Consider the following 15,812-nt stretch of genomic DNA (forward strand, 5'->3'; position numbering starts at 1 on the left):
CAAAACTAAAAGGCAACCGATGGAATGGGAGAAGATATTTATTTACAGACGACATATGAGATAAAGGGTTAGTATCCAAAATCTATAAAGAACTTATCAAACTCAACACCCAAAAAACAAATAATCCAGTAAAGAAATGGGCAAAAGACGTGAATAAACACTTCTTCAAAGACATCCAGATGGCCAACCGACACATGAAAAACTGCTCAACATCACACATCATCAGGGAAATACAAATCAAAACCACAATGAGATACCACCTCACACCTGTCAGAATGGCTAAGATTAACAACTCAGGCAACAGCAGATGTTGGCGAGGATGCAGAGAAAGAGGATCTCCTTTGCACTGCCAGTAACAATGCAAACTGGTGCAGCCACTCTGGAAAACAATATGGAGTTTCCTCAAAAAATTAAAAATAGAACTACCCTGTGATACCTGGGTGGCTCAGTCAGTTAAGCAACCGACTTCAGCTCAGGTCATGATCTCACAGTTTGTGAGTTCGAGCCCCATGTCAGGCTCTGCGCTGACAGCTCAGAGCCTGGAGTCCATTTCGGATTCCATGTCTCGCTCTCTCTCTGCCCCTCCCCCACTCACACTCTGTCTCTTTCTTTCAAAAATAAATAAATGTTAAAAAAAAAAAGAAAGAAAGAAAAATAGAACTACCCTATGACCCAGAAATTGCACTACTAGGTATTTATCCAAGGGATACAGGTATGCCGTTTCAAAGGGGCACATGCACCCCCATGTTTATAGCAGCACTATCGACAATAGCCAAAGTATGGAAAGAGCCCCAATGTCCATCGATGGATGAATGGATAAAGATGTGGTATGTATGTATGTACGTATGTATGTATGTATGTATGTGTACATATACATACATACAATGGAGTATTACTCGGCAATAAAAAGAATGAAATCTTGCCCTTTGCAACTACATGGATGGAACTAGAGGGTATTCTGCTAAGTGAAAATAGTCAGAGAAAGACAAATATCATATGACTTCACTTATATGAGGAATTTAAGATACAAAACAGATGAACATAAAGGAAGGGAAACAAAAATAATATAAAAACAGGGAGTGGGACAAAACATAAGAGACTCTTAAATACGGAGAACAAACAGAGGGTTACTGGAGGGGTTGTGGGAGGGGGGATGGGCTAAATGGGTAAGGGGCATTAAGGAATCTACTCCTGAAATCTTTGTTGTACTATATGCTAACTAACTTGGATAAAAATTTAAAAATAAATAAATGAAAGTTAAAAAATATATATATAAAATAGCAAAAAAAAAAAAAAAAAGAAGAAAAGAAATTTGAGCCTAAATTTATCTTTTTGTCTGGATTCCTTGTCTCCTACTTTGAAGGCACAAGACACAAAACTAACAAATTTAATAACTTTCCATTCACTGTCTGCTGTACACCAGACATACACACTTTTCTAAGAAACTGGGCATCCACATCGGGGAAGAAAAAGAAGTCCAAATTCTCTGCCATCATGGCTTATGTTCTGCTAGAGGAAATCAGACAGTAAACAAGTAAGTACATGGTGGAGTGTTCCAGATGCTACAAAAGAGGCCGAAGGAAATAAAAGCGGAGACGATAATCCACTGGCTAGGCAGTGCTGGAAGGGTTGCCATTTTAAATACAGTGGTCAGGGAAAGTCTTCCTGAGGTGCAGAACTTTGAGCATATTTCCACAAAAGTCTAGAAGAGGTAAAAGAAGTCAGAGATATTCAGGTAAGGAGCAACTTCCGCAAAGATGGTGGTACACGGATGTAGGGGGCTGCCCCTTTTATAGTGGACTTAGAAGAACAGATAATGGGACACCACCAGCGGGGGTCACTGCAAGCCACTGAGAGCGAGGTGTTCTGAAAAATATGTAGGAGAAAATGGATAAATTAGAAATCCTCCCCAAGATTTATCACGTTTGGAAAAATCACCTTCAATGACATTACTTATGTCATTTTAAATAATTACATTGGTTATTGATAATACTGGGAATATTCTGGAACATGATTATATGTGTTTTTATTCTGCCTTATTTTAAAAAGTAAATTTAAGCAGATACATTTAGCTATGTGCTACGTGTGTAAGTTACTTACCTAGTGGGATCTTTAGTCTCAGACAGTATCTCAAGAAGTTCATCATTAGACAAGAAAAAGAATCTGGGGAAGAAGAGACGTTTCTTTTCCAAATATTCATTAAGTCCTTTAAGAATGAGTTCCAAAAGTTCGTTTGATTTTTTCAGCCGTTCCAGCATTCTCTCAATAGTTACAACGTGTAGAACATGTTTATCCTAAAAATAAACACCCAATTCAAAAATATTAGATACTAGCTTTATTTGTATTCTTATTGTATTTGAGATTGCCTGTTTTTAATCAAACAAAGGTCAACCAAAATTTTAAATGAATATTTTTTAAAAGTAGCCTCACAGACTCTAGGTTTAACTAGCCTCTTTAATTAGTAAGAGCCATGTTGACTTGATCCTTAGTGATGTTGCTCACAGTGTCTCATTCTACACTGGAAAGCGTGAGAGACAGAAAATGAGTGTGAGGGGGGAGGGAAGGAAGAGAGGGATGGGGGGGTGAACGCTCATGCACTGGGATGGGGCAAGAACAGGGAACTCACAGGAAGGATGGGGGAAACAAAATAGTACGAGATGCGTTTGTCTTTTATTCATTGAGAAAAGTATTCTAAAATGATAAATCAGCATTACTTCATATATTACTGTTATCGATAATAAACCCAATCTCTGTTTTATAACTGTAGATAAAAATATAAGTGTTTGAGGGTGAAGAAAGGAGTTTTCGATAAAAATCTTACACTGCAAAAACTGTATTTGGAACTACAGAGGAACACTGCTTGCTAAAGGACTTAAGTTTCAGGTATATTCTTCCTGATCACTCTAGAAGCTAAAACTGTGCTACCTCTAAGGCATGGACCTTTGAATATTTTATCACGGAAAAGTGCAACTGTGAGCTGTTTGAAGCAATTTAAACACAGTCAAGTATTTTTTTTTTAATTTTTATTTTAACGTTTATTTATTTTTGGGACAGAGAGAGACAGAGCATGAACGGGCGAGGGGCAGAGAGAGAGGGAGACACAGAATTGGAAACAGGCTCCAGGCTCTGAGCCATCAGCCCAGAGCCCGTACAGTCAAGTATTTAAAAGAGCTTTCTTTTATGCTGTGGGATGCAAGGTAAGAATTGTAACTGAAAGCTGATCTTAAGAACTGATATTTTTAAAAAGTAAATAGTTTATTGATTTATAAAAATAGCCATACAAACAACCACTGGGTTTATGAAAATCTTTAGAAACACATTATTAAAATATGCTCTAGATACAGTTGAAATAAAATTATTTTTCCTTCTTTTTCCTTAACACCTGACTGAGGTCATCCAGGTCTAGTGTTGGCCTTTTAATTCCAAACTCCATGTTCACCACTGACATCAATGACAGAGTAAAAGTGCTTTACTAAATAAGCATCAATGTGTTAGAAAGAGGTGCTAGGGGCACCTGCGTGGCTCAGTTGGTTAAGCGTCCGACTTTGGCTCAGGTCATGATCTCATAGTTGTGAGTTCGAGCCCTGCATCGGGCTCTGTGCTGACAGCTCAGAACCTAGAGCTTCCTCTGCCCCTCCCCTGCTTGAACTCTATCTCTCTGTCTCTCTCTCAAAAATAAACATTTAAAAAAAAATTTTTTTTAAAGAAAGAGTACTAAAACACATTAGAGATTTTAATCACCAGAGCAAATAATAAACCTGTGAGAACACACTAGTACATTTACTAATACAAGGAACAGGACATTTTAGAATGTATAGATATTAAGAAAATGTTAAAAGATTAAACATGGAATTTCAAGAACTAATTTAGCTTATTTGTAGTACTCAGCCTTGACTAAGAGATCAACCAAAAATATCAGCTGTAAATTGTTCTATACAGAAATTTTCTTCTTCTGCAGGACCCTCTAAAATGTTTTTGTTAATATACTTGGAAAGTAGTCGAAAAGGAAAGATACACTTTTCTGCTCCTTTTAAAAATTTCTTTTTAATGTTCGTTTAATTTTGAGAAAGGGAGAAAGAGCATGAGAGGGGCAGAGAGAAAAGGAGACACAGAATCCAAAGCAGGCTCCAGGCTCGGACCTGTCAGCAGAGCCTGACATGGGGCTCACGGGGCTCAAACTCATGAACCATGAGATCATGACCTGAGCCGAAGTCGGACACTTAGCCAAATGAGCCACCCAGGCACTCCTGCTTTGTTTTGAATTTTAACAACATAACTTAGAAACAGCAGTTTACTCAAAGAATAATTATCATTAATATCTGTTTTCTCAGTGAAACAGGTTCACATGAAATATGTAACATATTGGTGTATTATCTTTAATTTTTTTTTAAGTTTATTTATTTTAAGAGAGAGAGAAAGAGAGAAAATGAGTGGAGGAGGGACAAAGAGAGAAGGGGAAAAAGGATCCAAGGGGGGCTTCTGTGGTGACAGCAGAAAGCCCAATATGGGGCTCGAACCCACAATCTGCGGATAATGACCTGAGCTGAAGTCAGATACTTAACCAACTAGGCCACCCAGGTGCCCCTATATTAACTTATCTTTAAAGAGACAATATTTAAAAGACATTTTATTTCTTAACAGTTTTATGTTTAAATACTTTTAAAACACATGTAAAAAGAAGCATGACAAAAACTCAGATCATCATTTAAATGTGCAATTCATCCAATTAACGATAGAGGAGCACACTTGAATTCCTAAATCCAAAATCCAAAATGGTGTTCTCAGAGTGCCACCTTCTGGTCAATATGCCTTTCCTTGTTGGAAAAAAAAAAAGAAACTGAATACTTGCTAATAAATATGGAAAAAACCCTTTCATATATTAATATTTGTTTTATTTTCAAAGAATTTATTACAATATTGCTATTTTGGGTCTGAGGTTTAAAAACTAAAGAAAAATTCAGCTATCTATTTTTTCTTTAATTTTTTAATGTTTATTTATTTTGGAGAGATGGGGGGGGCATCGGGGAGGAGTGTTGCAGAGAAACAGATAGAAGGAGACAAGGAATTCGAAAAAGGCTCTAGGCTCTGAGCCATCAGCACAGAGCCCCACTCGGGGCTTAAACCCACACACTGTGAGATCATGACCTGAGCCGAAGTTCGACACCCAAACGACCGAGCCACCCAGGCGCCCCGAAAAATTCAGTTATTTAAAACAACAGTTCATACTTCTTTCCCTAAATATTATAATTACAAAAGAAATACTTCTGGAAACACCTAACATTCAAGTAAAAAAATTTTTATTGAATTCCTCGGGTCAAACCTAGTTAGCCAAATTAGCTCAACGACTGAACCAAACATTCTAGCTCTCAATGAACAAAGGCAATAATCTCTGTACCTTTGTGCATGGACTTAAGGAAAAAATATATAAAACTAATCATCTCGTGACTGGAAAGTAAAGTACCTTCACTTTCTTCCTGTGAGAAAGTGAACTTAATAAAGACTGCATCAGATAAAGCAAAGCACAGACCTGGTCCTAAACCCCCATCCTCCTTATTACCTGTCTGACCTTGAGTCATTTACTTAACCCAAGTCTCTATTTTACCTTTAACATGGGAATAAGAGCCCTCTCTCAAAATTGTTGTGAGGACCAAGTTAGATAAAATATTTGAAGCACCTAAAATTGTCTAAGTATGGGAAGCACGTATACTTGAAACTACCCTTTCCATTTTCTCTTCCATAGCTGTCTATTGAAGAGACTGAGACAGACAGACATTACTGGGGAGTAGGGTGAGGTGGATGGAAGGCATGAGGCAGTTACTCCACTCCATCAGTTTTATGGAGTTAAAATGAATAGTTTATAATCTTCCATCCTTCAGGTAAGCTATTTATCATTGTAAAATAAAACTGGCTGTTAAGTTCCTTTAAGGATTGCCATAAAATCTTAGTCCACAGTAGGCATTCCATCAGCATTTGTTGAGTGCATGAGTGAATGCAGGATGAGGTTCGTCTGTAGACCTACAGAGGAACTCAAGTAAGTACAGCCCTCCATGTTGCACCAGGATGGAGCTTATCAGCTGTGTTCTCAGGACATAACAGCAGGATGTTCTAATAGGAAGCTACTAGAAATTTGAAACTTAATGTGAGCCCCTTGACACTTTATTTACTTCATGTCTCCTGGAGGGGAAGAAAAGGAATTGTTAACCATCATATTTTTGGGGGGGTCGGGGTGGGTTAAAGAAACAATTTTCCAAATTTGATGTGTCTTCTTATGCATCCTAAGTATCACTACTCTCAGCAGCTCAAATGACAACCTACTGGTTGATTTACATTTTAAAACCTGTGATATCAGGGGCCTGAAACTTGAATTTGGGTATAGAGAGAAAGCATTCTAATTACTGCCAGCAGGAAGCTTCACAGAAAGTACCATTCCATATGCTTAATGGAACTAAGCTCAAGCCAGTTCAGTAAACGTCCAAAAGCATAAGCTTCCTAATCAGAAATCCCTGGACAACGGAAAACTTGTAAGATACTCATTAAGGCTTTTAAGCACTAAGAGATAAAACGTGGATTCATGGAGTAGGCCTGAGGATACACTGCCTTGCATATTTGTCAGGTTTCTGCCAAGGCTTCTGGCAAGGGAGGCTCAGTAGTAGGACGGTCAGGGACCCAGAGTCTATCAAATAAACTCAAATGTCCTCATCTCCGGTTCTCACCATCCTATTCTTTCCCAATAAGTAATCTACCTTTCACATAACAGATCTGGCAAGGCTAGCAATTAAATTACATTGCAGTTTGGCAACCCACTGAATCAGACTCTATCACTCATTTTTGGCTACATCCAACTTGTAGCTACAAGAAATAAGAGGCTTTTTGATTGCAATCACAGGGGCTCCTTAGTCCTCTGACCATGTCTTGAGCTAGTTTTCAACTCTGAACTGAGCCATTTCATTCCTTTATTTCTCTAGTGCCTTTGAAAGAATTCAGCCCATCTCATACCCTTTTATCCCAGATCCTACCATATTATCTTATTCCAGCAGCCACTGGGTCCACCAAAAGATTGCCTGTAAAATAAGACTCTTCATTCCAGGAGACCAAGGGCATAATTTAAGTGATTTGTATACTGCATGCCAGGTACCATGAATGTTCCATTTTCAAGTGGAAACTAGATTTTCATTATTCTCAAACCCAACTGGGTCATATAAACAATCCTAGTTCCATCTTTGACGTGTTTATACATTTCAGAGTTCAGTGCAAAATCCTTCTAGGTATATTAGGTGAAAAAGACATTTAACGTAGGGAATTCAGTGACTGAAACAGCATCAGAAGGTCTGGGGTAGCACACCCTAAGTTGAGCTTTCAGGAGAGACTTCTAAGACACTGTGGAACTGAACTTCCAGGAGCATGTCTACTTCTGCCCCAATCAGAACAAAAGGATACACCACTATAACTGTGCATTCAAGAACACACTATAGTGGCTGCGATTCTAGGGCTCAGAGAGCCACCATCATCACTGCCCCTGGACACCTATAAAACTGATGACCAGACATTAAGTCCTGCTGGAAAAGAAAAAAAAGTCACATGTTCATGATCTTGCCTGACAGCAGAAACCGCTAAGACGGCGAGAAGGTGGCTACTGTTTCACTTATGCTTTCCAAACCGCAAATGAGTGTTTATAGTTGTCTAAATCCAGTTCACTGCCAAAAAACTAGATGCTATGGAGTCTGAGAGATGGGGTTTTTAGCTTTCCAGCTCACTAGAAAGAAGTGAGATATATGGTGCCGAGTGGTCATATTTATGAAAGAAAGAAAGAAAGGAAGGAAGGAAGGAAGGAAGGAAGGAAGGAAGGAAGGAAGGAAGGAAGGAAGAAAGAAAGGACGGACTCCTAAGTTTCTCATCTGAGCAACCAGCGGAATGGTATTTATGTCTACTAAGAAGGAGTTAGACTACAAAAGGAAAGTTTTGTGGAGAAGTTCAAGAGTGCATTCCTCTGCCTGTAAGGAATACACCCAAAACTCATAAGGGTCAAAAGTCAAGTTTGGGAGTGAGTGCGGTATACATGAAGAATGATTATCTACTTCTTTCACCTCCAGATGGCATGAAATTAACCGGTTTTCATCCCTGAATGTTAGGAAGGGGGCCAAGAGATTCCCTCGAAGTGTTTGCAAGTGTCTACAAAGAGAGGAAGCTAACATCTTCACCAACTGGAACTCTGCCCCATCACTGGGTGCACTGACCTCCTCTAGTGCTACCAGAGCAGGGAAAGAACACTGGGAGAAAACAGTTGGTGGGATGACCAGGTGAAGAAGGGGCAAAGAGCATGTGCTCAAGGTTAATAAGAGGTACAGAAGATAGATTCCCCTTTCCTGCAAGCCCTAGATGAAATCAAGACTTATGAAATACTGCTGTAGCAGAGATTAGAAACACACGCAAGAGAGAAATGTGGTAATAGCCACCACGGAAGGTCAGGCTGAAGGTTGAAGGTGCCAGATCTCACGAAGGATGAACAAACCTGGAAGAGATGCTCAACACAGAATCTCTTAGCAGCCAGGGCTCATCCAGGGGGCTTCACCTGTCCACACTGAGTCAATCTGTGGACTTCAACTGTACACAACTGATGAAAAAGCTAGACCAGTTGTGATGACCAACAGTAAAGATCTAGTACCTGGACACCACTCACAGGAGGTTGTCCATCTTATGACCACAGATGAAAAGGACAGCCAATTTGGCTGGATCAGTTATATCAGTAAATCCTCTCTCACTCTTGCCCTCTCTCTTTCTCTCCCTCTTCCTATCTTTCTCCCCCTTCCTCCCTCTCCCTTATTCTCTTTGACCCAGCACCAGGCAACAAGCCCAGGAAGGAGAGACATAGCATGGGAGAGCAGTCCCCACATCTCCCCAACACTGCAACCTCAGGTTTACCTACCCTGTGCAGAGGAGAAGAGCTTTGGATAGAACATGAGATTGAGGTTTTGAAACAGGTGTAGCTAAGTCTTCATAGGCAAAAGTATATTAATGGTGACTGAAAAATTTCTGGAATTAGATCAAAAGGTTAATAAATCTCACTCCTCTTGAGAAAGGATCTTTGGTAGCAGGTATCAAAACATGTAACTATCCTTTACATTCTAGAGTTAACCTCGGAGACTTTTCTCTTGCCTGGTTCTAAAAGAACCTTTATTAGGAATTCCTCAGATGGAAAGTGATAGCTTTTTGTATCCAACATTTAATCTAATGACATCTCTACTACACAAGTCAACTCACTCGACTTCCTGAGCGAATATAGATTGATGTTTATTTTCAAAGCTTCGGAGAGTATGGACAAAAGCTGTCCTGAATACTAGCATATTGAGAAAAAGAAAATGGAAAGCCAGTTCAGGAAGACAATCAGGTCTTACAGCAAAAGTAAAGGAAGTGTCACCCAAAAGAAACTGCTTATTTGGGAATAAGAGTAAGTTATGTTTTGTCTGCTTTCCTTAAAAAAAGAAAAAAACATATGGTGTTTTATCAGTTTTAGGTGTACTTGTTTGTTTTTAATTCAGCAGTGTGATAGAATTGAAAATCTGCCTCCTTAATTTAGTAGTCCCAGTATAGCTGCCCTTTTCTAGGCATTGTAATATTTATAAAATTTCCTCAGCAATATGAGGTTTTGAAGGGTATTTTGATCAGATACAAAAAAAATAATGGATTTTTTATTTTAAAAATTATCTTAACTAGGAGAATACAAACATCTACCTTTTGCTTTTGCGGCAGCCAAAAAAAATCTACTTCATCCTTTTCCAAATGAAAACGTGTACATTTTACAAGGGGTTTGCCCCATTGTAAGGAAACAATATATGAAAGGCTAAATTTTTTAAATACGTTAGAGATGATTAAATGTATTACAGTGTGACTCACTATAGGTCCTTTAAATATAGACTTCCAGTGTGATTAATTTTACAAAAGTTTAGGTTATACAGAGATTTGTTTCAAGTATTATTACATAAAATGAAATAAACTTATTCAATCCATGTCTATCTTTCTGAATATTTTCCTAGCAGATGTATAGTTGATGTTGATATAGTATTGTTAGTATTTAGGATTATAGTCACAGTTTTCAAAGTTTAAGTAATAAAATTATGTGTATTTATATTTTAGGGTAGGGAAATTTTAAGATAATACTCATTCTACCTTATAATATTGTATTTGATCAAAAACACCAATGGATAAATTTACATTCATTTAACGACTATAATTTAATAACTAATATTTCTTCTATTTTAATGTTAACTTCCTGGTAACATACACACTGTGCTTTGTGGGCAGTAAATGTCTTTTGAATTGAACAAAAAAAAAAATCGTATCTTTTTTACTGTTACTCGTATTTACCAAATTCCATCCTTAACTAAAATTGTAAGTTCTCCTCCACGGTATTTGTGTTTTGACTGATTGATTGCATTTTCTTTGTATTTATTGGTCTCTTTAAATTTATCTTTGCAACTCATCTTTTTTTAGATGCCTGAAGAGAAACAATGATTGAGTGGCACGCTAGCATGTTTCCACCACAGTGTATCTCAGTGGTGGTGCAGCCCATAACAAAGGGACATAGAATAGAGGGGGACATCGAGCTCTGTGTACAGTGTCTTCCTAGCAGAGCATCCCGTAGGCACCACTAATAGAACAATAGGTCATCAAATAATTCAAATTACTTCGGACCTCAAGGATATCAGAAGATATCTAGTTAGTTTTGATATTTCTTGCTCCTGGGATTCTAAAATAATATCTGAAAAGTGAACATATGTGGGGGAAGAGAAAATGACTTATTCGGGTTGTTTTGAGAAAAATCACGTCACTTCAACCGAATAATTACATTCTCAGAGATTTTTACCTACTTGTATGACACTTTTCATTGTATCTCTCCATGTTTTATCCACAGCTGTAAATCGTCTTCCTTCCTCGGGCATTTGAGACATGATGTCTGGAGAACTGAAAATAGGCTCCAAATATAGCCATGTGGCTTGGACTTTGAGCCATTCATCCAGAATTTCTTGAAGCAGCAGGAGCTTGCCCTCCCATTCTCTGAGAAGCAAAACACAGTGGTTCAACAGCAAATCGAGCAATGTTTCATATGACAAAACTCACAACGGTGCCTAGATTGTCAATCTTGTATGCTGTGCTCTTATTTCCATTTTCATTCATCTACCTACCGTCATTCAATGATAAATCACCAAATTGGTTGTACAAAATATGTCTTAGAATAATAGCATCAATGTTTATGTTGATACTAAAACACACATTCAGATATAACTACCTACAGATGGGCTGGTTTCTGTATATGTCATAGCAATAAACCTTTCTGCAATTCAATTCCATGGCTAGGGGGTACAAATTGAAAAATTAGATTTTGGGGACAGTAATGATGTTCTCAGCGAAGGGCACTCTGAACTTCTTAGGAAAGGTAGTTACATCCATGACTCATTTCCGTTAAGATTCTTTTTAAAAAACAAAATTGAGCCCAAAAAAACCTTTATTTCCAGAATACAGTATTTCAATTCATAAGATGTAACTGGCCTTTAAAGAAAAATCTACATAATCTAAAATATAATAAATAGTGTGTCATTCATGAGTAGGAAGCATTTTTAACCTGCATTCATTTCTAAATATGGAGAACAAAAATAATGACAAGATTTCCTCAAGAATAAATATAATAATGATACCATAAACTAATAATTTCATTAAGTACATTCTAAGGTCTCTGTATGGATTCGCTCCCGCTTCATAATCCTATAGGGTCCAGTATAATATCTGTTTACCAATGGGGAGACTAAGGTACATAGAGGTAAGTACCAGGTTTAAGTTCAGTAATAAATAATAGACCCAGATCTGAACCCAGAGAACTGTAACCACAATGCTACAAGAGATAACATAGCCATCAAGAAGAATGATTGGTTAATGGCAACAGAACTTAGAGATGGGATAGCTTTATGTGTATATTAATACATTACTCATCATTTATAATTAGTGATCTGTAATTTTAGATTGTTAGAACAAAGATATATAAATAGAAGTTTCTAAAAGTCACTGGGCATTATCAAATGCTTTTCTAAAGTACTTCCTTGCAACATTTATCAATGAATTTGTTTAACCTCCTTTTATAAGAAGAAATGAATGCCTCTACCTTCTGTTGTTCTTTCCTTTTTCCCCATCGAATCCCTGATGGATACAGAAAATTTCCTATGAGCTAATGATCGCATGTAGAGTCCTTAAAAATAGAATCTGAATATGCCACTTTTAGAGTAGTTTTTTTAAATTTTTTTAACGTATCCTTATTATTTTTGAGAGAGAGACAGAGTGCAAGTGGGGGAGGAACAGAGAGAGAGGGAGACAGAATCTGAAGCAGGCTCCAGGCTCTGAGCTGTCAGCACAAAGCCCGATGCAGGGCTTGAACTCATGAACTGTGAGCTCATGACCTGAGCATAAGTCAGATGCTTAACCGACTGAGCCACCCAGACGCCCCACTTTTAGAGTAGTTTTAAAAATTATTCTTGACGAACACTTGGGAGCAAGCAAGGTAGGAGGCAGAGCAACCAGAGTGACTGGGCCAAAGTCAGGGCATACTCGAGTTTGAGATAATTCATTAATAACCAGAGGCAGATACTACCGAGCAGTTAGCTTTCCCTTGTCGTACAAATTCACACTGAAGATGGTAGTCTGATTTGGGTTTACTTTTATTTTTTAAGTTTATTTCTTAATTTTGAGAGAGAGAGAGAGAGAGAGCATGTACACCTGAGCAGGGGAAGGCAGAGAGAGAGGGGGAAAGAAAATCCCCCAGAGCCTGACATGGGGCTCGAACTCATGAACCACGAGATCATGACCTGAACCAAAATCAAGAGTTGGATGCTCAACCAACTGAGCCACCCAGGTGCCCCAGGATTTACTCTCATTTTTAAGGTAAAATATAAACTGCTTAATACAAAGCACAAAAATTTTAAAAATGGACAGGACAAGGATTTAATATAATCATCCATGTCAGATGCCTGAAACTCCAGACTATAGTCATAATATTCATACTTCTGCACTTACCCAGCCATCCATCTTGTACAGGAGTGAAAATTACCATCAACTTTCAAGGATCATCTACCCTAACCTAATTAGTATATTTGGAAAATGACATTATCTTCAATTTCATAGTTTATGTGTTCTACAAACTATGTACATAGATGTGAAATGCTTTTTGAGTCAAACATACAGGATCAGATTGTAGGCAATAAAAATGAATATCTGGAGGCTGATTGTCCACTACCTTTGTTATGACTATAGACCATAGTGAAGGAATAAGTAAAGTACTATTCCAAAAGCAAAGAAGGTTATCAAACCTTACAAACTACTATTTAAAATATTAAGTATGAACTGCAGAATCGATTTGCAAAAAGAACTGTATATTACCTACAAGTTACAATTTTGATAACAGCATTGACGCGTCATATAAATATTACGTTACCTTATTTGTTTTTCATAAGGCTTAATGAAAGGAGATCCTCGCATAGTTTGTGTTTTAATAATGTGGTCATCCAACAACATCTGAATTTCATCAACTGATGACAAAATAAATGTCCCACTTTCTCTATAAGGAAGAATGACAAATTCCATTGCATCCCACTCATTAGTCATCTTGTCCATGGCCTTTTCGAGAGAATATTCTTTGCTAGCTGCTTCACTAATACCTTCAAATCTATCTAAATATGGTTCCAAATTCATGTCTAAAAAAGAGAAGACGGTGGAGTCATCTGCTGGCTGCAGTGGGTAACCAACAACATTGGACATGGCCTCCCAGTGCCTGGGGCGCAAACCAGGATTACAGATTACTTGAATGAGAGGAATGTGCTGCTTGAAATCTTCCACCTTTGCTTTTACTTTTTTTGTCATTGCCAATGCATTTGGAGAATCATGGAAGGTTTTTTCCAGTTTATATAGTCCTCTCCAGTAATTTCCAACATCTATTTCTACTTGGTCTGGATTCACCTTATGATATGGTCCTTCAGTCCATCCTCGGTATTTGTTGCTAAATTCGACAGCAGTTTCATAAAGACGAAGATAAGGGTTCAAACCATCTTGGATTTTTTTGCGTTGAGGATATATTGATGGTAGCCAACCAAATGCCTCTTCTTCAGCATTAAATTGCTCAATCTAGAATGACAGATATTAGATTTATTATTCTGGAAGTGAATGATAATCAGTATTAATTTTTTAAATATTTTTTTATCAAATGTGACCCCAAAACCCTCACTAAACCCCAAAGTTAAACTTAAATCTGGCCATAATCCAGAAATACTGAGCAGTAATCTCTGTTTTCTATCTCTTTTTTACTACATTTTCCAGAGAACACTATCTGGTTAGGTTAGTTAAAATAGTAACAACATATATAAAGAAATCTTTGCCCATCCAGATATATTGAGGATAGAGCATCATTTATTAACGAACAAGAACTTAAGTGTTTTCAATACGTATAGGATTGTATCAGGTACTGTGGAAAACAGGAAAAAAGTACTATATTGCAAAATACCAACTCCCAGCAGTCAGTTGCAACTGTTCAACAATAAAATATGGCAGTAGAAAAGAGGTCTTGGATTAGTAGCTCTTTAATATAAATGAAAAGTATATGCTGAAAATGCTACAACGCTACAACTTAGAGGCAAGGGATCATGGTGAATAGATGCTTACATAGAGAAGACGAGTCGAGTCTTGAAGATGTGTAGGATAAGAAGAGGCCAAGAAAGCATTAATTTCCTTTTTGTTTAGCAGTGAAGTATGTGAGGATATGGGTGGTTTAGAGGAGAAATGTATAGAATCGAAAAGTGTGAGTTAGGTATATAAATTACACAGGTTACCCAAAATTCCAGTGGCTATAGAATTTTAAAACTACAGTTTCTCTTTCCTCAACGTGTGTTTACATATTTGTGACTATTATAGACTATTTAATTCCCTGAACTGATACTAAAATCTTTTAATGTAAGAAAAATGGGAAAGCATCATAATATGGTCTGTTTTCATATTCCCCCTTTTTATAAAAAATGCAATTAAAAATCTCAAACATCTTATTTGGCAAAGGGTATGACTTTTCCCCCTCCAGCTTCTTCTGATGAGAAAGCTGACTTCTGACACAGCAATATTGGGAACAATGTGGCTTGATGGGAGAAGATAATGGGCCTAATTTAAAAACGTGGCCACCAAAAATCTACACTGGCTTCTGTGAAGATAGGCAAACTTAAGTAGTAACCAGGTGCTAGCACATAATATAAATGATTAAATGACACAAAATTAAAAATAAGCAGATGGAGATAGAACTATCTCTCAAAAAAAAGATGCAGGCCACTGGAATGTTATAACTATCAAAAGAAAAAAACAAAGCTGCTTCTCCTTGAAGCTTGTCTGTAAGATCTATTTTTGTCATTTGTTTTTTAAAATTTTAATTCCAGTAGAGTTAACCTATCGTATCATATTAGTTTTAGGGGTACCGTGTAGTGATATTTGTGCCATTTCTATTATTCTGTAAAGGTAGTTACACTTATACTTGAACCTATTTTTAAAAGGTGAATACACGGTACAGACTCAATGCTCTTTCTTTTCAACTAATTCATCTTCTTAAAAATTTTAAAATTATACCTTGTCTGCTGCTAAATCCAACTTTCCATTCAGTGTTTGAGCCTTTCTCAGGTATCGCTGTACATCCTGAAGGTCTCCGAAGGAGTAAAATTCTTCTGACTGTTTCGCGTAACTCTCCAATTCCTCCACAAACCGTTCACACCGTAACTAGTACAAATAATATTTGTTGTTACAAC

At 37.4% G+C, this 15,812-nt stretch overlaps 1 protein-coding gene across 7 annotated transcripts in view; it reads right to left on the reverse strand.

Moving 5' to 3' along the window:
* The window catches only part of DNAH7 (dynein axonemal heavy chain 7), a 267,521-nt gene that overhangs the window by 188,217 nt on the left and 63,492 nt on the right, over positions 1 to 15,812 (reverse strand). For all 7 annotated transcript variants that reach the window (XM_040475707.1, XM_040475712.1, XM_040475714.1 and 4 more), the window contains 4 exons: positions 15,637 to 15,783; positions 13,475 to 14,160; positions 10,866 to 11,052; positions 2,101 to 2,294 (listed from right to left, as the gene is read on the reverse strand). In XM_040475707.1, coding sequence (XP_040331641.1) covers positions 2,101 to 2,294; positions 10,866 to 11,052; positions 13,475 to 14,160; positions 15,637 to 15,783 — 1,214 coding nt within the window. The remainder of the gene's footprint in view (positions 1 to 2,100; positions 2,295 to 10,865; positions 11,053 to 13,474; positions 14,161 to 15,636; positions 15,784 to 15,812) is intronic.

This window comes from Herpailurus yagouaroundi, unplaced genomic scaffold (assembly GCF_014898765.1).
Source record: "Herpailurus yagouaroundi ecotype Mexico unplaced genomic scaffold, PumYag 140, whole genome shotgun sequence".
NCBI classification, from domain to species: Eukaryota; Metazoa; Chordata; class Mammalia; order Carnivora; family Felidae; genus Herpailurus; species Herpailurus yagouaroundi.